Source organism: Pseudophryne corroboree, assembly GCF_028390025.1.
Source record: "Pseudophryne corroboree isolate aPseCor3 chromosome 3 unlocalized genomic scaffold, aPseCor3.hap2 SUPER_3_unloc_63, whole genome shotgun sequence".
NCBI lineage: Eukaryota > Metazoa > Chordata > Amphibia > Anura > Myobatrachidae > Pseudophryne > Pseudophryne corroboree.
In genome coordinates this window covers 139922-161081 of record NW_026967556.1, presented here as the reverse complement: position 1 = coordinate 161081, position 21160 = coordinate 139922, and the positions used below count along the sequence as shown (strand labels likewise).

Here is a 21160-nt window from a genome sequence, read left to right as displayed (position 1 = left end):
TTCATAGCAAATTTACTTGGCGCAGTCGCAGTGCGGACATTGCGCATGCGCACTAAGCGGAAAATCGCTGCGATGCAATGAAATTTACCGAGCGAACAACTCGGAATGAGGGCCTCAAATCTCTGTACACAGCTGCTGGGGTGGCTCAAAGGCCCACTATTGCTTGTGCGTGGATATCTAGGGCCATTGCAAAATAGTCTGGTAACCTAATTGATTATTTAGATTCTCTGCATAGGAGTGAAATTGAATTACTCTTGCATTACATTCAGGACTCTGCAAACTTTATGGTGGAGGCTGTGAAGGAAATTGGCCTGCTCAACACACATGTTACGGCCATGGCAGTGTCAGCACGTAGAGGCTTATGGCTACGCCAATGGACTGCGGATGCGGATTCCAGGAAAGGCATGGAGGGCCTGCCCTTTACAGGTGAGGCCTTGTTCGGAGATGAACTGAATACGTGGATATCCAAGGCGACTGCGGGTAAGTCGACATATCTTCCTTCCGCAGCAACCCCGGCTATAAAATCATATTCTGCCCCTACGTTGCAGTCCTTTCGGGCAGCAACATTTAAAAACCGATCCAAAGGTTCCTCCACTGCCTTCAGAGGTGGTCGAGGAAAATCCAGAAAACCTGCAACTACAGGTTCTCAAGAATAGAGCTCAGGTTCGGCTTCCTCAAAGCCTTCAGCATAATGGTGGACCACTCTGCCTGAAGAAAAGGCAGGTGGGAGCACGTTTAAAGGATTTCAGTCATATCTGGGCAACATCATGCTTAAATCCCTGGGTCTCTGGTCTTATTGCCCAGGGATACAGACTGGATTTTCAAGAACTCCCACCTCACAGATTCTTCAAATCAGGCTTACCAGCTTCTCAGGAAGCAAGTACAATCCTGCAACAGGCAATTCAAAAGTTGGTACAGACACAGATCATAGTCCCAGTTCCACCTCAGTAACAGTACAATGGTTATTATTCCAACCTGTTCATAGTACCGAAGTTGGATGGTTCGGAAGGCCCATCTTAAACCTAAAATCTCTAAACACATATTTACAGGTATTCAAATTCAGGATGGAGTCTCTGAGAGCGGTGATCTCAAGTCTGGAGGAAGGGGAATTCCTGGTGTCTCTGGATACCAAGGATGCGTACCTTCATATTCCGATCTGGCCGCCTCATCAGGCTTATCTAAGGTTTGCAATACAGGACTGTCACTACCAGTTCCAGGCACTGCCATTTGGCCTCTCCACAGCACCGATGGTGTTCACCAAGGTCATGGCAGAGATGATGCTCCTCCTCCGCAAACAGGGAGTGAACATAATTCCATACCTGGATGATCTACTGATAAAGGCATCCTCCATGGAGAGGTTGTTACAAAGCATTGCCCTCTCAACTCAACTACTCCAGGATCATGTGTGGATTCTGAACCTTCCAAATTCACACTTGGAACCGACAAATAGTCTTCCCTTCTTGGGAATGATACTCGATACAGAAGTACAGAGGGTGTTCCTTCCATTGGAAAAGGCATTGGTGATCCAGTCAACAGTCCGGGATGTCCTGAAGCCAACTCGGATATCGGTACATCAGTGCATTCGCCTACTGGGGAAGATGGTAGCCTCCTCTGAGGCACTGCAGTACGGAATGTTTCACGCAAGGCCCTTCCAGCTGGATCTCTTGCACAAGTGGTCCGGATCGCATCTTCACATGCACCAGAGGATACGGCTGTCACCGAAAGCCAGAATTTTGCTCCTCTGGTGGCTACAGACTTCTCACCTAATCGAAGGCCGCAGGTTCGGGATTCAAAATTGGTTTCTACTAACCACATGTGCAAGCCTCAGAAGTTGGGGAGCAGTCGCCCAGGGGGAAATCTTCCAGGGAAAATGGTAAAATCAAGAAGCCATTCTTCCAGTAAACATTCTGGAAATAAGGGCCATATACAGTGCCCTTCAACAAACGGCACATCTTCTTCTTCAAGATCAAGCCATTCAGGTACAGTCGGACAATGTGATGGCGGTTTCATACATAAACCGACAGGGCGGAACAAAGAGCAGAGCTGCAATGATAGAGGTAACAAGAATTCTCCTCTGGGCAGAAAAACACGCTGTGGCATTGTCGCCAATCTTCATTCCGGGAATAGACAACTGGGAAGCGGACTTCCTCAGCAGACACGACCTCCACCCAGGAGAGTGGGGCCTCCATCCTGAGGTGTTCGGAGATGTGACAAGTCGGTGGAGAATTCCTCAGATCGACTTGATGGCCTCTCGTCTCAACAAGAAGCTCAGGTGGTATTGTTCCAGGTTGAGGGACCCACAAGCAGTGGCGGTGGACGCGCTAGTGACTCCATGGGTTTACCAGACAGTGTATGTGTTCCCTCCACTTCTGCTCATCCCAAGAATTCTCAAAACAATCAAAAAGACAAGGATTCAGGCAATCCTCATTGCTCCAGACTGGCAAAGAAGGGCTTGGTACGCGGATCTACTGGAGTTGCTCCTAGAGGATTTATGGCCTCTACTTCTTTGCGCGGACCTTCTGCAACAGGGGCCATTCATCTATCAAGACTTACCACGACTACGTTTGACGGCATGGAAGTTGAGCATCAGATTCTAGCCCGGAAAGTGATCCCGTACAGCATTTTTCCAACCCAGGAAGGAAGTAACGTCTTTGCATTACCATCTTATTTGGAAAATATGTGTCTTGGTGTGAATCCAAGCAGTTTCCCGCAGTGGAGTTTCAACTGGTATGTTTACTTCTCTTTCTGCAAGCAGGTGTGGATGTGGGCCTTTGCCTGGGCTATATAAAAGTCCAGATTTCAGCCTTGTCCATTTTCTTCCAGAAACAATTGGCTGCCCTCCAAGACGTTCTTAAAAGGGGTTCTGCACTTCCAACCGCCCTTTGTTCCTCCTACGGCACCTTGGGATCTCAACATGGTGTTGCAGTTCCTGCAATCAGATTGGTTTGAGCCTTTACAGGAGGTGGAGGTAAAGTTTCTTACGTGAAACACCGTCACACTGTTGGCCTTCGCGTCAGCAAGACGTCTGTCGGAGTTAAGGGTGTTGTCTCACAAGAGCCCCTACTTAATATTCCATGAGGATAGAGCTGAACTCAGAACGCGTCAGCAATTTATTCCTAAGGTTGTGTCGCCTTTTCATATCAACCAACCTATTGTGGTGCCAGTGGCTACTAACACCTCGGCTACTTCAAGGGCCTTGGATGTTGTGAGGGCCTTGAAGGTGTATGTAAAGCGAACAGCTCATCACAGGAAATCGGATGCGCTGTTTGTGCTTTATGGTCCCAATAAGATTGGGTGTCTAAGCAGACAATTGCTCGCTGGATCAGGCTAACTATCCAGCATGCTTATTCCATGGCAGGATTGCCGGTTCCAAGATCTGTACAGGCCCACTCTACTCGTTCAGTGGGTTCTTCCTGGGCGGCTGCCCGGGGTGTCTCAGCTTTACAACTTTGCTGAGCGGCTACCTGGTCAGGTTCGAACATGTTTGCTAAGTTCTACAAGTTTGATACTTTGGCCTCCGAGGACCTTCATTTTGGTCACTCTGTTCTACAGGAACCTCAGCACTCTCTCACCCGGTTTGGGAGCTTTGGTACATCCCCATGGTACTGAATGGACCCCAGTATCCTCTAGGACGTAAGAGAAACTAGGGCTTTCCTCTTGTTATGTGTGTCCTGGTTCGAATCTCACCACTGTCCTTGTATATCCTACTCTCGAAGTATGTCTGTCTCTTCGGGCACACTTTCTAGACTGAGTCTGGTAGGAGGGGCATAGAGGGAGGAGCTAGCCCACACTATTAAATTCTTAAAGTGCCCTTCGCTCCTAGTGGACCTGTCTATACCCCATGGTACAAAATGGAACCCCAGTATCCTCTACGGACTACGAGAAAAGGATTTATCGGTAGGTAATAAAAATCCTATAGCTGGTGTATCACAAAGACCTGTGATAGCGGGTTGTTGGATGATACATGCCATTCACACATGGGCGGCTCAAATTCAAGAGGTCCTTGTGGGAGATACGTCCCTGGTGACTACGGTGACTCTCATCAGGGACAGTGCACGCGTCTTGTGTGACTCTCTCAAGGAGATAGGCGCTATTAATGCTAGGACTACTGCCACGGCAGTGTTGATACGCAGAGCTTTATGGTTGCGTCAGTGGATAGCAGACGCAGATTCCAAGCGCAGTGTGGAGTCTCTTCCTTTCTCAGGGGAGTGGCTATTTGGGGTTGCATTGGATACGTGAATTTCAAAGGTTACACGCTAAATGATAATTACTTAGTTCAATTAATCAAAGAACCAACTAGGTACAATGCAATATTAGACTTGGTATTAACTAACAGTGGGGAATTGGTATCAAATATTATAGTAGGGGAGCCCATAGGTAACAGCGACCACAATATGGTCACATTCAATATCCGTTTTAATAAGCAGTCCTATACTGGCTCAACTAGGACTCTAAACTTTAGCAAAGCCAACTTTGACATGATGAAGGAAGCGTTAAAGGACATTGAATGGGAAATTCTGTCCTACAGATAAATGGGATGTATTAAAATCACTGCTAATTAATAATACTTGTAAATTTATTCCCACCAGCAGCAAAAAAATGAATAAAAATCCCAAACCAATGTGGTTTAACACAAATATAAAGGAATTAATGGACAAAAAAAGACGAGCATTTAAAAAAATACAAATCTGAGGGGGATGCGGAGTCATTCCAGCACTATAAGGACTCTAACAAAATATGCAAAAAAGGAATAAGAGCGGCTAAGTTAGAAACTGAAAAACTAGTAGCAACGGAAAGCAAAGCGAATCCCCCCCAAAAAATTTAAGTACGCCAACAACAGGAGACAAAAGAAAGAGAGTATAGGCCCTTTAAAGGACAAGAGTTGAGTCTTAATCAAAAATGATAATGACATAGCAATCAAACTAAACAAGTTTTTTTCAATGGTATTTACCAGTGAGGACCAAATGCTGAGTCTAACACAACATCTCAACAAAGATAATGTCCCACTGCTAAATGCTTATTTATGTGAGGAGGTAGTCTGTGAAAAGATAAAGATTAATAAGTCACCGGGTCCCGATGGAATTCACCCGATAATTTTTATGGAGTTGCACGCTGAACTAGCAAGACCTCTATATTTGATCTTCATGGATTTGGTTACATCGGGTATGGTTCCCAAAAACTGGCTTATAGCGGAGGTAGTGCCGATATTCAAAAAGGGGAGCAAAGTTGAACCAGGTAATTATAGACCAGTTAGTCTTACATCTATAGTGGGGAAAGTATTGGAAGGTATTCTAAGGGATGGTATTCAAAAGCTCCTTGAAGCAAATAAGGTCATTAAAAGGAACCAACATGGATTTGTGAAGGACAGATCATGTCAAACCAACTTACTTGGCTTTTATGAAACAGTAAGTGCGAACCTTGATCAGGGTAAGGAGGTGGATGTAATATTTTTAGACTTTGCCAAAGCTTTCGACACTGTACCTCACATGCGTCTTATCTACAAGCTACAAGAAATAGGGATAGGGAGCACAATATGCACTTGGGTCAGTAATTGGTTAGACAATAGGGAGCAGCGCATTGTGGTCAATGGATCATTTTCAAATTGGACTAAAGTACTAAGTGGTGTGCCACAATGGTCTGTACTAGGACCACTTTTATTCAACAATTTCATTAACGACCTAACAGTAGGTCTAGGGAGCATGGTATCAATTTTCGCAGACGATACCAAATTGTGTAAGGTTATAAATACGGAGGGGGATGCTGAGTCTCTTCAGAACGACTTAACTAAACTGGAAACATGGGCAGCAAAATGGAGAATGAGATTCAACACAGACAAGTGTAAGGTAATGCACTGTGGGGGCAAGACCAGAAATTACACCTCTATACTAAATGGGGTAATATTAGGGGATTCTGTACTGGAAAAAGACTTAGGAGATAACAAATTAAGCCGCAGTACCCAAAGTAGGAGTGCAGCAAAGAAGACTAATAAGATTTCTCTTTCGTCCTAGAGCAGTGATGGCTAACCTTGACACTCCAGCTGTTGTTGAACTACACATCCCAGCATGCCGTGCATCAGTTTTAGCATGGCCAAATAGCAAAACTGTAGCAGGGCATGCTGGGATGTGTAGTTCAACAACAACTGGAGTGTCAAGGTTAGCCATCACTGTCCTAGAGGATGCTGGGGTCATCAATAGAACCATGTGGTATAGACGGGATCCGCAGGAGACATGGGCACTTTAAGACTTTAAACAGGGCGTGAACTGGCTCCTCCCTCTATGCCCCTCCTCCAGACCTCAGTTTAGAAATGTGCCCAGGGAGACTGGTCACGTATCTTGGGAGCTCTACAGAGCTCTCTGGTAAAAGACTTATGTTAAGTTTTTTATTTTCAGGAAGGCTGCTGGTAACAGCCTCCCTACTTCGTGGGACTTAGGGGAGAGAAGCATGACCCACTTCTGTGAGTTCCAAGGCTCTGCTTCTGCTGACAGGACGCTCCGCACCTAAAGGGTGTTGATCGCCGGGTAAGCTCAGATGCTCGCTCCCACAGCCTGCCGTCACCCCCTTTCAGAGCCAGAAGACAGGTGAGTAACCGAAGACAAGAAGACTTCAGTTCGGCAGACGGCATTACAGAGGTACCACGCGGCAGCGCGCCATGCTCCCACAGACAGCACTACGGGTGCAGGGCGCTGGGGGGGAGAGCCCTGGGCAGCATTATATTATTATCCTCTATAGTGAACACTGGCAATATAGGACATTTATGTCCACAAAATACCCCCGCCAGTATATGTAAAAAAGCGGGAAGAAGCACGCCATTACGGGGGCGGAGCTTTTTCTCAGCTCACTCTCTGCCCGGCGCCATTTCCTCTCCTACGGCTGTAGAGACGCTGGCCCTCCACACCGCTGCATACAAGTATCAGGGTGCTAAAAAAACAGTGGGGGCACACTTATTTGATATATGTTGATATTTATATGCATAGCGCTGCAGTCTGAGGCAGTTTTCTGATGTCTCAGTGCTGTTCAGCAGCGCGGGGCTGTGAGCTGGCATACTCCCACTGTGTCTCTCTGACTGACTTCTATAGGTCTGTCCCCTATAGCTCAGTGTGTTTGGAGGTGTTTTTACATGTGTGGTGAAAAATGTCTGAGGTTGAATGCTCTTCCCAGGAAGAGCCTGTACTGGGGGCACAGATAACATTAGGGGTGGCCCCGTCGACACAGCCGACTCCTGACTGGGCTAATAATGTAATGAATGCTTTAAATGTGAATATGGCTCTTATTAATAAGAGGTTGGATAAGGCTGAGGCTCAGTCCCAAGCTTATAAAAATCGGTGGATGATGTTTTATCTCAGGTACAGGACTCTGCGGGGTCACATAAGCGTTCATTTGACCAGTTAGCTGATGCCAATACCAACACGGATACTGACTCCAGTGTCGATTATGCTGATTCCAGATTGGATCCAAAATTAGCTAAGAGCATTCAGTACATGATTGTTGCTGTTAGAGATATTTTACATATAAAAGACGACCCGACTGTTCCTGATACTAGGGTCTGTATGTATAAGGGGAAGAAAACTGAGGTAACGTTTCCCCCTTCTCATGAACTGAACGCTCTTTTTGAGAAGATATGGGACACTCCTGACAAGAAATTTCAGATTCCCAAAAGAATTCCAGTGGCATATCCTTTCCCCACTGCTAATCGGGAAAAATGGGAGTCGGTCCCCATGGTCGATAAGGCCCTGTCGTGTTTATCAAAACAGGTGGCTTTACCGTCCTCTGGTACAACGACCCTTAAAGACCCTGCGGATCGTAAGCAGGAAGCTACTCTTAAATCCATCTATGCGACCACGGGTACACAACTCAGGCCGGTCATTGCTTCTGCGTGGGTCAGTAGTGCTATTGAGAAATGAGCAGATTCCTTGTTAACGGATATAGATACCCTAGACAGAAACAGCATAATGCTGACGCTGGGTTACATCAAGGACGCTGGGAGCAAAAGCCAATGCAATGGCGGTAGCTGCTAGGCGAGCATTGTGGATTCACCAGTGGAATGCGGATTCTGATTCCAAAAGAAATATGGAATCTATGCCTTATAAAGGAGGTGTGTTGTTTGGGGACGGCCTTACAGACCTCGTCTCTACAGCTACCGCTGGAAAATCGTCATTTTTACCTTATGTTCCCCCAAAACATAAGAAAACGCATCATTATCAAATGCAGTCCTTTCGGCCCAGTAGATACCGAAGAGGACGAGGCTCTGCCTTCCGTGCTGCTAGAGGCAGGGAAAGAGGTAAAAGAAACCCAGGCTTCTCTGCCTCCCAAGAACAGAAGTCCTCCCCGGCTTCTGCCAAGTCCACCGCATGACGCCGGGGCTCCCCTGCTGGAGTCCTCGCCGGTGGGGGCACGTCTCAAGCTCTTCAGCCAGGTCTGGGTTCGCTCGGGCCTGGACCCTTGGATTTAAAAAATTGTCACAAGGGTACAAAATAGCGTTTCAAGATGTTCCTCCTCGACGATTTTTCAAATCAGCCGTGCCAGCTTCTCTGCCCAGCAGAGAGGTAGTGTGCGACGCAATACAAACATTGTGTCAGAACCAGGTCATTATCACGATTCCCCCTGCGTAACAGGGAGAAGGCTTTTATTCCAGCCTATTGGTTGTTCCGAAGCCGGATGGCTCGGTCAGACCGATCCTCAACCTAAAAGACCTAAATTTCTTTCTGCAGAAATTCAAATTCAAGATGGAGTCTCTCCGAGCGGTGATATCCAGTCTGGAGGAAGGGGACTTTATGGTCTCCTTGGACATAAAGGATGCCTACCTACATGTTCCCATTTATCCTCCTCATCAGGCCTTCCTGCGCTTTGCGGTTCAGGATTGTCATTACCAATTTCAGACGTTGCCGTTTGGGCTGTCCATGGCTCCGAGGATTTTCACCAAAGTGATGGCGGAGATGATGATGATTCTTCTTCGCATGCAAGGTGTTATGATTATCTCATACTTGGACGATCTCCTGATAAAAGCCAGATGCAGGGACAAGTTGTTACAGAACATTGCACTGTCCCTGAAGGTGTTGCAACAACATGGCTGGCTCCTCAACCTGCTGAAATCTCAGTTGATCCCTACGACCCGCCTGTCGTTTCTGGGGATGAATCAGGACACAGAACTACAGAGAGTTTTTCTTCCGGAAGAAAAAGCTCGGGAACAAATCTTAAAACCAACCAGAGTTCAATCCATCAATGCACTCGCTTGATGGGAAAGATGGTGGCGGCCTACGAGGTCATTCAGTTTGGCAGATTCCATGCCAGAGTATTCCAGTGGGACCTGTTGGACAAGTGGTCCGGTTCCCACCTACACATGCAACGGACGATAGTCTGTCCTCAAAGACAAGGATATCACTGCTGTGGTGGCTGCACAGTTCTCACCTCCTTGAGGGACGCAGGTTCGGTATTCAGGATTGGATTCTAGTGACCACGGATGCAAGTCCCCGGGGTTGGGGTGCAAGGAAGATGGTCAAGTCAGGAGACTTGTCTCCACATAAACGTTCTGGAATTAAGGGCCATTTACAATGGCCTTCTACAAACGGGACGCCTTCTTCAAAGTCGACCCGTCCTCATCCAGTCGGAGAATGTAACAGCAGTAGCTTACATCAACAGCCAGGGCGGAACAAAAAGCAGAGCAGCAATGGCAGAAGCCACAAGGATTCTCCGCTGGGCGGAGAAACATCTAAGGGCTCTGTCAGCTATCTTCATTCCAGGAGTGGACAACTGGGAAGCAGACTTCCTCAGCAGACACGATCTCCATCCAGGAGAGTGGGGACTTCATCCAGAAGTCTTCACAGAAGTGACAAGTCACTGGGGTACTCCCCAAGTAGACATGATGGTGTCTAGTCTCAACAAGAAACTCCAAAATTATTGCGCCATATCAAGGGACCCTCAAGCCATAGCGGTGGACGCTCTGGTGACACCGTGGGTGTTTCAGTCGGTATGTGTTCCCTCCACTTCCGAGAGTGTTAAAAACTATAAGAAGAAGAAAGGTTCCGACGATCCTCATTGTTCCAGATTGGCCAAGGAGGGCTTGGTATCCCGATCTTCAGGATTTACGCATAGGAAATCCCTGGCTGCTTCCTCTACGAGAGGACCTGTTACAGCAGGGGCCGTGTCAGTATCAAGATTTACTGCGGCTACGTTTGACGTCATGGCGGTTGAACGCCAGATTCTAGCCCAGAAGGGTATTCCCAGTGAAGTCATTCCCACTCTTATTCAGGCTAGAAAGGATGTTACGGCAAAACACTATCACCACATTTGGAGGAAATATATTTCCTGGTGCGAGTCCAAGCAGGCTCCTGTGGAAATTTTTTAACTTGGACGTTTTCTCCACTTTTTACAAGCTGGAGTGGATGCGGGCCTTAAATTAGGATCTATTAAAGTACAGATTTCTGCATGGTCAGTTTTCTTTCAGAAACAATTGGCCTCACTTCCTGAGGTGCAAACGTTTGTAAAGGGGGTGTTACACATCCAACCTCCTTTTGTGCCTCCTGTGGCACCTTGGGACCTTAACGTGATGTTATAGTTCCTTCAATCTCACTGGTTTGAACCTTTTTCAAAAGGTGGATTTGAAATTCCTCACTTGGAAAGTGGTCATTTTATTGGCCTTGGCATCTGCACGGCGGGTGTCCGAATTGGCAGCCTAGTCTCACAAGAGCCCTTATTTGATCTTCCATGAAGATAGAGCAGAGTTGAGAACTCGTCAACAGTTTTTGCCGAAGGCGGTTTCTTCTTTTCATATAAACCAACCTAATGTCCGTCTCCCTCGGCACAGTTCCTATAACTGAGGTCTGGTGGAGGGGCATAGAGGGAGGAGCCAGTTCACGCCCTTATTAAAGTCTTAAAGTGCCCATTTCTCCTGTGGATCCTGTCTATACCCCATGGCTCTATTGATGACCCCAGCATCCTCTACGGTACTCAGAGAAAAGGATTTACCGGTAGGTATTAAAATCCTATTATTTATTAGTGCGCAAGCAGGACAGCATTTTCTCTTCTTTGGTGTTTTATTATTACAACCATGTCACCTCTAGTAATCCCACATGAGCGTCCATGTCACCTCTAGTAATCCCACATGAGCGTCCATGTCTCCTCCAGTAATCCCACACGAGCGTCCATGTCTCCTCTAGTAATCCCACATGAGCATCTGTCTCACCTCTACTAATCCCACATGAGCGGCCATGTCACCTCTAGTAATCCCACATGAGCGTCCATGCCACCTGTAGTAATCCCACGAGCATCAGTGTCACCTCTAGTAATCCCACATGAGCGTCCATGTCACCTCTAGTAATCCCACATGAGCGTCCATGTCACCTCTAGTAATCCCACATGAGCGTCCATGTCACCTCTAGTAATTCCACATGAGCGTCCATGTCACCTCTAGTAATCCCACATGAGCATCCATGTCACCTCTAGTAATCCCACATGAGCATCCATGTCACCTCTAGTAATCCAACATGAGCGTCCATGTCACCTCTAGCAATCCCACATGAGCGTCCATGTCACCTCTAGTAATCCCAGATGAGCGTCCATGTCTCCTCCAGTAATCCCACACGAGTTTCCATGTCTCCTCCAGTAATCCCATACGAGCGTCCATGTCTCCTCCAGTAATCCCACACGAGCGTCCATGTCTCCTCCAGTAATCCCACATGAGCATCTATCTCACCTCTACTAATCCCACATGAGCGTCCATGTTGCCTCTAGTAATCCCACATGAGCATCCAGGTCACCTCTAGTAATCCCACATGAGCATCCAGGTCACCTCTAGTAATCCCACATGAGCGTCCATGTCACTTCTAGTAATCCCACATGAGCATCAGTTTCACCTCTAGTAATCCCACATGAGCGTCCATGTCACCTCTAGTAATCCCACATGAGCGTCCATGTCGCCTCTAGTAATCCCACATGAGCGTTCAGTGTTGATCAAGCTCCATTCTAAGCATCCTATCTTTTTTTTTTTTTAATACACATAAAAGCAATGATTACAGGTAAAACATGTCAGTTATAGAATGATATATTGTATCCTGTAACACCCTGGGTCTTGTCTACTCATTTTATATATTAATGTATTTTATTTCCAGCAGATGGACACACAAGCAGGAATATCTCAGAAGGACATCTAATGTTATCCCCGGATTGTGACATTATACAGGATTCTCCAGGAGATAATCCCATTACCCCAATTATACATCCAGCTCTATCAGCTGATCCCTCTGATCCTGGGAAATGTTCTCCTGATCACTCCGATATTGGTGCATCTGTTACAGCTCTGAGAGTAGATACAGTGTTTCCATGTTCTATAGATACCAAATGTTTTACACATAACACAAAGCTTATTACCCATCATCCAGCTAAGGCAGGTGAGAGGCCACTGATATGTTCTGAGTGTGGGAAATGTTTTGCATTCAAATCACATTTTGTTACTCATCAGCATACTCACACAGGTGAGAAGCCGTTTTCCTGTTCTGAGTGTGGGAAATGTTTTACACAGAAATCAGCTCTTGTTACACATCAGAGAAGTCACACAGGTGAGAAGCCGTATTCCTGTTCTGAGTGTGGTATATGTTTTGCACAGAAACCAAATCTTGTTACACATCAGAGAAGTCACACAGGTGAGAAGCCGTATTTCTGTTCTGAGTGTGGGAAATGTTTCGCAGTTAAATCACATTTTGTTACTCATCAGCATACTCACACAGGTGAGAAGCCGTATTCCTGTTCTGAGTGTGGGAAATGTTTTACACAGAAATCAGCTCTTGTTACACATCAGAGAAGTCACACAGGTGAGAAGCCGTATTCCTGTTCTGAGTGTGGTATATGTTTTGCACAGAAACCAAATCTTGCTACACATCAGAGAAGTCACACAGGTGAGAATCCGTTTTCCTGTTCTGAGTGTGGGAAATGTTTTGCATTCAAATCACATTTTGTTACTCATCAGCATACTCACACAGGTGAGAAGCCGTATTCCTGTTCTGAGTGTGGGAAATGTTTTACACAGAAATCAGCTCTTGTTACACATCAGAGAAGTCACACAGGTGAGAAGCCGTATTCCTGTTCTGAGTGTGGTATATGTTTTGCACAGAAACCAAATCTTGTTACACATCAGAGAAGTCACACAGGTGAGAAGCCGTATTTCTGTTCTGAGTGTGGGAAATGTTTCGCAGTTAAATCAGAACTTGTTACACATCAGAGAAGTCACACAGGTGAGAAGCCATATTCCTGTTCTGAGTGTGGGAAATGTTTTACACAGAAATCAGCTCTTGTTACACATCAGAGAAGTCACACAGGTGAGAAGCCGTATTCCTGTTCTGAGTGTGGTAAATGTTTTGCACAGAAACCAAATCTTGTTACACATCAGAGAAGTCACACAGGTGAGAAGCCGTTTTCCTGTTCTGAGTGTGGGAAATGTTTTGCATGGAAATCACAACTTGTTACACATCAGCGATTTCACAGGTGAGAAGCCATTTTCATGCTGTGAGAGAAATAAATCCGCTCTTGTTGAACATATTAGACATTACCCAAATACGGAACTATTTACATCTTCTGGAGTATAATTATCACTGTCATCCAATGTTCCTCAAGGGTGAATCCTATCTCCTATGCTTTATAAAATATACATGCTACCACTGGGTGATACAATCAGACATCATGGCCTGGTCTACCACTGCTATGCAGATGACCTGCTTTTTGCTCCATGTACTGAGAACCTAATACCAATCCTAAATGGTTGTCTAGCTGAGCGCCAGGGGTGGATGATGCCAGTTGGCTGTGACTCAGTCTTTGTGAAACATAATAGAAGCTCACCAACAAAGGACAAGACTACAGCTTTACCAACCATCTGGATTTATGCTTTGGTGTTCAGAATCACAAAATACTGAACATGTGCTGAATCTTTGTGTTGTCCTGGTATGTGGCTGGGGATCCGGTCTGAAGATCGACAGTGCCTAGGTCGACAATGTTTAGGTCGACCACTATTGGTCGACAGTCACTAGGTCGACATGGATGGAAGGTCGACAGGGTTTCTAGGTCGACATGTGCTAGGTCGACAGGTCTAAAGGTCGACATGAGTTTTTTTATTTTATTTTTATTTTTTTTATTTTTTCATACTTAACGATCCATGTCGACTACGATTGGAACGGTAAAGTGTGCCGAGCGAAGCGGTAGCGGAGCGAAGGCACCATGCCCGAAGCATGGCGAGCGAAGCGAGCCATGCGAGGGTACGCGGTGCGCTAATTTGGGATCCCGGTCACTTTACGAAGAAAACGACACCAAAAAAAAAAAAAAACCTCATGTCGACCTTTAGACCTGTCGACCTAGCACATGTCGACCTAGAAACCCTGTCGACCTTCCATCCATGTCGACCTAGTGACTGTCGACCAATAGTGGTCGACCTAAACATTGTCGACCTAGGCACTGTCGATAAAACGAACCACACCCATGTGGCTGACACAGACATCAGGTATTTGCCACATACAAATCCTCATTCTTCCATCTGTGGACCATAGCCAGAATCAAGCACTTGATTCCCTCAGAAGTTCATAGACTACTGCAATGCCATCTACCTGGGTCACCCAGCAAAAGAATTACAGAGCTTGCAGCTAGTACAGAATGCAGCAGCCAAGCTGTTACCTAACCCGTTCCTGCCACATAACACCCATTCTCTGCTCCCTTCACTGGCTGCCTGTAAGATGACAAATCTGTTTCATAATTGGCTAACTGACCTTCCCAGCCCAACATAACATGGTCCAAGGTACTAGAAGCAGCTTCTGCCTCCTTACTGCCCCGCTTGCTTGCTTCTACAGATGAAGGACTGTTACCAGCAGTACCAAGAATCTCCTGTCATTCATTTATGGGTTGAATGTTTAGCTTTGTAGCCCTGACCATGGAACTCACTGCCTTGCACAGTCCAAGAGGCCTCCACTCTAGAGACCTTCACAAGCAGACTGGTGACTGCTACTCACACTTTTCATTAATGTACCTCTATTTCTCATACGTCCTAGAGGATGCTGGGGATTCCAAAAGGACCATGGGGTATAGACTCATCCGCAGGAGCTTGGGCACACTTTAAAGACTTAAACTGGGTGTGAACTGGCTCCTCTCTCTATGCCCCTACTCCAGACCTCAGTTAGACTTTGTGCCCAGGAGTGATGGGTCACACACTAGGGGAGCTCTACTGAGTTTCTCTGAAAGACTTTATGTTAGGTTTTTTATTTTCAGGGAGACCTGCTGGCTACAGGCTCCTGCAGCGTGGGACTGAGGGGAGAGAAGCAGGACCTACTTCTGTGAGTTTCAAGGCTCTGCTTCTCGGCTACTGGACACCATTAGCTCCAGAGGGTTCGATCACTTGGTGCGCCTAGCTGCTTGTTCCCGGAGCCACGCCGTCATTCCCCTCACAGAAGCCAGAAGAAAGAAGCCATGTGAGTATGAGAAGATCAGAAGACTTCAGTGACGGCAGAAGACTTCAGTAACGGAGGTACAGTGGTAGTGCTGCTCTTCATGCTCCCACACACCAACGGCACTCACAGGGTGCAGGGCGCTGGGGGGGGGGGGGGGGGGGAGCGCCCTGGGCAGCATGTTACTGGTCTGCTTAATGTGAACAACTGGCAAAAAAAAAAAAGCATTTAGGTGCCGAGGCACCGTGGTTCATCCCCCGCCAGTATACTTTAATTATTTCCCTGCCACCGCTTATACGGGTGCAGGGCACGCGGGGGGGAGCGCCCTGGGCAGCGAGTCAGTTTTAACAGTTCTTACTCGCGCTGCCGGGGGCTCCGTATACAGACCCCCGCAGGCGCGTTATGCCGTGGTCCCCGTCGGGCGCCATGGGTACAGGGCGCCGGGAGGTGGTGGCGCCCGGGGCAGCAGAGATAGTTAGAGCTCCCGGGCGCCGCGCACGGGGACCCACCATGAGAGTGGCGGGTGCGCGATGCGCCCGGAACTCCCGCTTCCCGAACGTTGTCTGGGGTGCAGGGCGCGCAGGGGGGCGCCCTGAGCAGCATGGTGCTGAGTGTATATATATATACCCTATATTTAGTACTCGGCCTATTTGGTTTTCAGATCCAGGGGGGCTATAGCGCGCCGAGAGGGGCGGAGCTTAGCCTCACACACTGAGTCAGCGCCATTTTTCCCTGCTGGCCCCGCCAAGAACAAACAGTGGGGAACGCAATGTTTGGACTGTGTTGCCCTCCCAGAGGTGTAATCTCCCTGTGTATAGGGTCCCCCGGCTCAATATAGGGATATATATATATATATATATATATATATAGCAAAAAAATGGGAATTCTCATGGGAGCTTAACCACCTCAGAAATCACATAAAAATGTATTTATTTTATAAAATTTAACAGTAAATTCTGCAATGTTACATATAAAACATCAGTAAAACAAATAGGTAATCTTATACCATAGGTGAACAATACAGATTGAAAATCATCTGACGAATTCCGTTTGGAGATATCGACACTTAAACCGAATATCAATTCTTCCACCAAAGCGTTCAGTAGTATGTTCGAATTCACAAATATGTGAATGCCCAACGCGTTTCGTCCATACAGGACTTCATCAGGGGTCGTGATATTGCAATATTCGTGTATATCATATACAGTTCACCAATAAAGATACATAAAGAATAAAATTGCTGTGACAATGACCTTTTAGGTATAGAAAGGCAACTCCAATACTGAATGGGAACAATTTAATAGACTTAGAATAAGTCAAAAATCCCTAGTAATCTCTCAGCTGTGAAAGGAAGCCTGAGAGATTACTAGGGATTTTTGACTTATTCTAAGTCTATTAAATTGTTCCCATTCAGTATTGGAGTTGCCTTTCTATACCTAAAAGGTCATTGTCACAGCAGCGGACATCCTTGTGACACTGTTTTTAGTCGGTCGAGGTGGCCTCTCCGCTTTCACTTTTCTGGCAGTGGTAAGCGTAAGATGATCGATGATCCTCTGAATTCCGGTCTAACCAGCGAGGGTTGGCTATCCAGTTTTCATGGTTTACTCCTAGAAAATTACTGCCCTCTTCCTTTACGTGACGTAATGTTACAACAGGATCAGGGCGTGTATCAGGACTTACCGCGGCTGCGTCTAATGGTGGGGCGGTTGAAGGTCGTATCCTAAGCTGAATGGGTGTTCCCAGTGAAGTCGTTTCTTCAATTCTTCCGGCTTGGAAAGAACTCACGGCACAGCGTTACAACCGTTGTTGGAGTAATTATGTGTCTCGGTGTGTATCCAGGAAGGCTCTTATGGAGGACTTTCAGCTAGGTCCTGCTTATCCATACGTTACAAGCCGATGTGAAGGCAAGACTATGGCCCTCATTCCGAGTTGTTCGCTCGGTATTTTTCATCGCATCGCAGTGAGAATTCTCTTAGTGCGCATGCGCAATGTTCGCACTGCGCATGCGCCAAGTAACTTTACTAAGAAGAAAGTAAGTTTACTCACGGCTTTTTCATCGCTCCGGCGATCGCATTGTGATTGACAGGAAATGGGTGTTACTGGGCGGATGTACGGCGTTTTAGGGGCGTGTGGCTGAAAACGCTACCGTTTCCGGAAAAAACGCAGGAGTGGCCGGAGAAACGGTGGGAGTGCCAGGACGAACGCTGGGTGTGTTTGTGACGTCAGCCAGGACCGAAAAGCACAGAACTGATCGCACAGGCAGAGTAAGTCTGAAGCTACTCAGAAACTGCTAACTCGTTTGTGATCGCAATAATGCGCATACATCGGTCGCACATTTAAGATGTTTAGATTCACTCCCAGTAGGCGGCGGCTTAGCGTGTGTAACTCTGCTAAAATCGCCTTGCGAGCGATCAACTCGGAATGAGGGCCTATATTAAGTTTCTTTGCGGAAATTCTCGTTTGGAAAGTGGTCAGGTTTTTGACTTCGACGTCCGCAAGGCGGGTGTCGGAAGTGGTGGTCTTGTCCCACAAGAGCCTTGTTTGATCTTTCAGGTGGATAGAGAGGAATTGAGTACTCGGTTGATAGTTCTACCAAGAGGGGTTTCGCAGAAATCAGGCTTTTGTTGATGCCGGGGGTTACTTAGGCATTAGCTAGTTCAAACCCCCTTGCTCTAGCCAGGGTTTTGAGTATGCAAGTCATCTATTTGGCTTAGTTTGGAGTAACAGAGACCCTGTTTATGTGGTATGTTCCCAGCTTACTTTGGGAGACTGCGTTATGCAGTTTGTTACATGCTGAATCTGTGATGCGGTCTGGAATGTTTGTTCTACGGCTGCTTTGCCGTCACCGAAGTCGGTGGAGGTTCCTTCTTTTGGGAAGATGGGATTTTCTTGGGCGAATGCCCGAGGAGTCTCGGCGGTTCAACTTTGCCGAGCGGATTCTTGGTCTGCGTCAAAAGTTTTTGCCATGCTTTACAAGTTTGATACCCGAATTGTTGAGGACCTTATGTTTGCTCATTCGGTGCTGCAGAGTCGTCCGCACTCTCCCGCCCGTTTTGGAGCTTTGGTATAAACCCCATGGTCCTTTTGGAATCCCCAGCATCCTCTAGGACGTATGAGAAAATAGGATTTTGGTACCTACCGGTAAATCCTTTTCTCTTGGTCCGTAGAGGATGCTGGGCGCCTGTCCCAGTGCGTACGGTGTCTACAGTTATTGCTTTTTGGTTACACCCTGGTGGTGTGTCTTCTCTATCTGGTGGTTGCTACCGTTGTTCATGACATAGCATGCAGGGTCCTATTTTTGTTTCTGTGGACACATGGGTTGTGTTACATATTCTCTCAGGGTTTTGTTCATGCCGTTGACTGGTATTCTACTGAGTGCCACGTTCTACGGTGTGTTTGAGGTGTGAGCTGGTATGACACTCACTGTGTTTATAACAAAAAATTATTCCCTCGAAATTGTCCATCTCTCCTGGGCACAGTTTTCTAACTGAGGTCTGGAGGAGGGTCATAGAGGGAGGAGCCAGTTCACACCCACTTTAAGTCTTTACAGTGTGCCCAAGCTCCTGCGGATCCGTCTATACCCCATGGTCCTTTTGGAATCCCCAGCATCCTCTACGGACTAAGAGAAACGGATTTACCGGTAGGTACCAAAATCCTATTTTACTTCCTAAATAATACATCCCAAATGCTTAGGTCTTTTTTCTGCTGTTTATTTTGTATCTTGTGCTTTGTGTAAATGTGAATGTCTAATACCAGTTTACACAATCTGTATTGCTGCACGACAATATGGCGGCCATTGGAACGTGCTTTCACTTCTAGTTTACCTAACTTGTTGCAGACACTCATCTTGATCAGGAGTGCTGAGTGTTTTCTGATACAAGATCCTGTCCATATATACCCTGTACATTATCATGTGCATTAGAGTCACCCAGGTTCCATCTGCGGTGGTTTGTTGTATGTTACATCTATATGGTGCGGATACTCCCCTGTATTTCATAATAAAAGCTTTTGTTTGCATCTAATTATTGCATTATAGCTTTTATTTTTTATTCTGTTTTATATTCCCGTCTGAGTAATTACGCCATAATGTCTAATCTCGGAGTGGACACCAGAAGAAACCTTCTGGTGTTCCATCATTCTGTTTCGTGTAAGCATACAGGTAAGTGATGGCACGGTGGTCACTGTCCGTCACATTCAGGTGGTATAATGGAAGTGGGACTGTCTGGGCTTATTCTAGTCCACTGCAGAAATAAAAAACTCAGCCTTTATCCTGCTTAAAAAAATGACAAAGCCCATAAATCAAGCTTGGTAGGACAAGACAGAAGCCACATTAATGGTGGCACATCATATAGGCTGAGGACCCATGCTTCTGCTATATATGGCATAACTCCCTCTTCACCCACAAAAACCTTCCCTTCACCATTCACAATGTCCACCATTGCCCCTTCAGAAGGGACACAACTTTCCTTTGCTTTTTCCACCTCCTCCTTCACAGAGCCCAGGACCACCTCCATGACCATTTCATGTTTATCTGGAGGCCAGGCATCTGGGAGGTTTGTGGCCTGAGATAGCCACAGAACCACCAGGTAGTGGGCAAGAAGAATCCACAGCCTCCTGAGGAACTGGAGAGTCCAAGGATCCACCCCACATGAGGTAAAGAAGGGATAACCACAGGGTCTGGCTCACCAATTTCCTTCCTAAAAGCTGCTCTTTACCCAGTTTGGTACCTGTGGGCTCCCACTCCAATTTCCCTTGAGAGTCCTTACCCTCACGAATCCCTTCTACACCTACCAGTTCCTTCCCCTTCCAACCACTCCTCCTTTTTAAGCTTTTCACCACCTGCTGTGTGAGTCCCATCCAACTACTCCATTCCTTGACTCATTGGTGTAGCAACCCCCTTCTCCCCACCCCCACCACACTGCTACACTGCAGTTAAGCTGTGAGACTTGATGCTAGCAGTACTCACTACTCAGCACACGCACTCACATCATGATTACACAGCTGTGCCAGAGACACTGTCTCACTGACAACCAGGACGAGACACTCCCAGAAAGGCATGTATGTATGAGTACGGAGAGAGTGGGCGCAGTGGGGCTGCATGACTGACCAGGACGAGACACTCCCAGAAAGGCATGTATGTATGAGTACGGAGAGAGTGGGCGCAGTGGGGCTGCATCACTGACAACCAGGACGAGACACTCCCAGAAAGACATGTATGTATGAGTACGGAGAGAGTGGGCGCAGTGGGGCTGCATCACTGACACCCAGGACGAGACACTCCCAGAAAGACATGTATGTATGAGTACGGAGAGAGTGGGCGCAGTGGGGCTGCATCACTGACCAGGACGAGACACTCCCAGAAAGGCATGTATGTATGAGTACGGAGAGACTGGGAGCAGTGGGGCTGCATCACTGACAACCAGGACGAGACACTCCCAGAAAGGCATGTATGTATGAGTACGGAGAGAGTGGGCGCAGTGGGGCTGCATCACTGACAGCCAGGACGAGACACTCCCAGAAAGACATGTATGTATGAGTACGGAGAGAGTGGGCGCAGTGGGGCTGCATCACTGACCAGGACGAGACACTCCCAGAAAGGCATGTATGTATGAGTACGGAGAGAGTGAGAGCAGTGGGGCTGCATCACTGACAGCCAGGACGAGACACTCCCAGAAAGACATGTATGTATGAGTACGGAGAGAGTGGGCGCAGTGGGGCTGCATCACTGACCAGGACGAGACACTCCC

General features: G+C 47.0%; 1 protein-coding gene across 1 annotated transcript in view; it reads left to right on the top strand.

The window, feature by feature from the left end:
- LOC134984554 (oocyte zinc finger protein XlCOF22-like) overlaps positions 1–21160 on the top strand; it is a 64655-nt gene that overhangs the window by 31421 nt on the left and 12074 nt on the right. The window contains exons 2-5 of the mRNA XM_063950110.1: positions 236–457; positions 549–723; positions 805–912; positions 12410–13414. Of these exons, the coding sequence (XP_063806180.1) occupies positions 236–457; positions 549–723; positions 805–912; positions 12410–13414 (1510 nt within the window). The remainder of the gene's footprint in view (positions 1–235; positions 458–548; positions 724–804; positions 913–12409; positions 13415–21160) is intronic.